This window comes from Apis dorsata, unplaced genomic scaffold, assembly GCF_000469605.1.
Source record: "Apis dorsata unplaced genomic scaffold, Apis dorsata 1.3 scaffold_344, whole genome shotgun sequence".
Lineage (NCBI taxonomy): Eukaryota > Metazoa > Arthropoda > Insecta > Hymenoptera > Apidae > Apis > Apis dorsata.
The window spans coordinates 101,343-102,080 of NW_006263611.1; the positions used below are offsets into that span (position 1 = coordinate 101,343).

At 43.4% G+C, this 738-nt stretch overlaps 1 protein-coding gene across 1 annotated transcript in view; it reads right to left on the bottom strand.

Annotated features, from left to right (window-relative positions):
- Nucleotides 1–738, bottom strand: part of LOC102673865 (twitchin) — a 74,242-nt gene that overhangs the window by 17,769 nt on the left and 55,735 nt on the right. The window contains 2 exon segments of the mRNA XM_031511717.1: nucleotides 76–198; nucleotides 362–738. The exon segment at nucleotides 362–738 is cut by the window's right edge and continues 5 nt beyond it. Coding sequence (XP_031367577.1) covers nucleotides 76–198; nucleotides 362–738 — 500 coding nt within the window.

The window sequence follows — 738 nt, forward strand, 5'->3', positions numbered from 1 at the left end:
GAAACAATTTTCGAAACGAATGGAATTTTAATTTTCGCACCACGAGTGATTACGCGATTCGTACAATTCACTCACCATACGGATTCTTGGCTAGGATAGCTTGTTCCGCTTCTAGAGGTTTCGATTCTCCTTCGGCATTCACCGCCGTAACCCGGAACAGATATTCTTTGCCCGGTGTCAATCCAGACACTTCCAGATCTAAAACGAAAAAAAAAAAAATAAATAAGAAATAGATATTTTTACTCTTCGAATATTATATAAATTTATATATTATAATTTATATAAATATAAATTTATATAATTTATATTTATATAATTATACATATTTATTTATCTAGGGGAAAAAAGGGAGGAAACTTACTAGGCTCGGTAGATCGACCGCAAGGTACCCAGCAACCAGTTTCTGGATCCATTTTCTCCACTTGATAATATTCGATCGGTGTACCACCATCGTCCTTCGGCCTCTTCCACTTCAATTTGCATCCTTCTTTGTGCACATCCGAAACTTGAAGCGGGCCCTCGGGCGGCATGGGTTTGTCCGTAACCGTGACTTGCACCGTGACAGAATCCCTTCCCGACGAGTTGGTCGCCGTGATCGTGTAATCGCCGCTGTCGTCTCGGACCACGGGACGAATGCTGAACTTGGTGTTGTACTCGGAATTGTCGATCTGCACCTTTCTGTCGGAGTGCAGGGGAATGGCGCCGTATCGCCACTCGATGTGCGGCGGAGGTTCACCG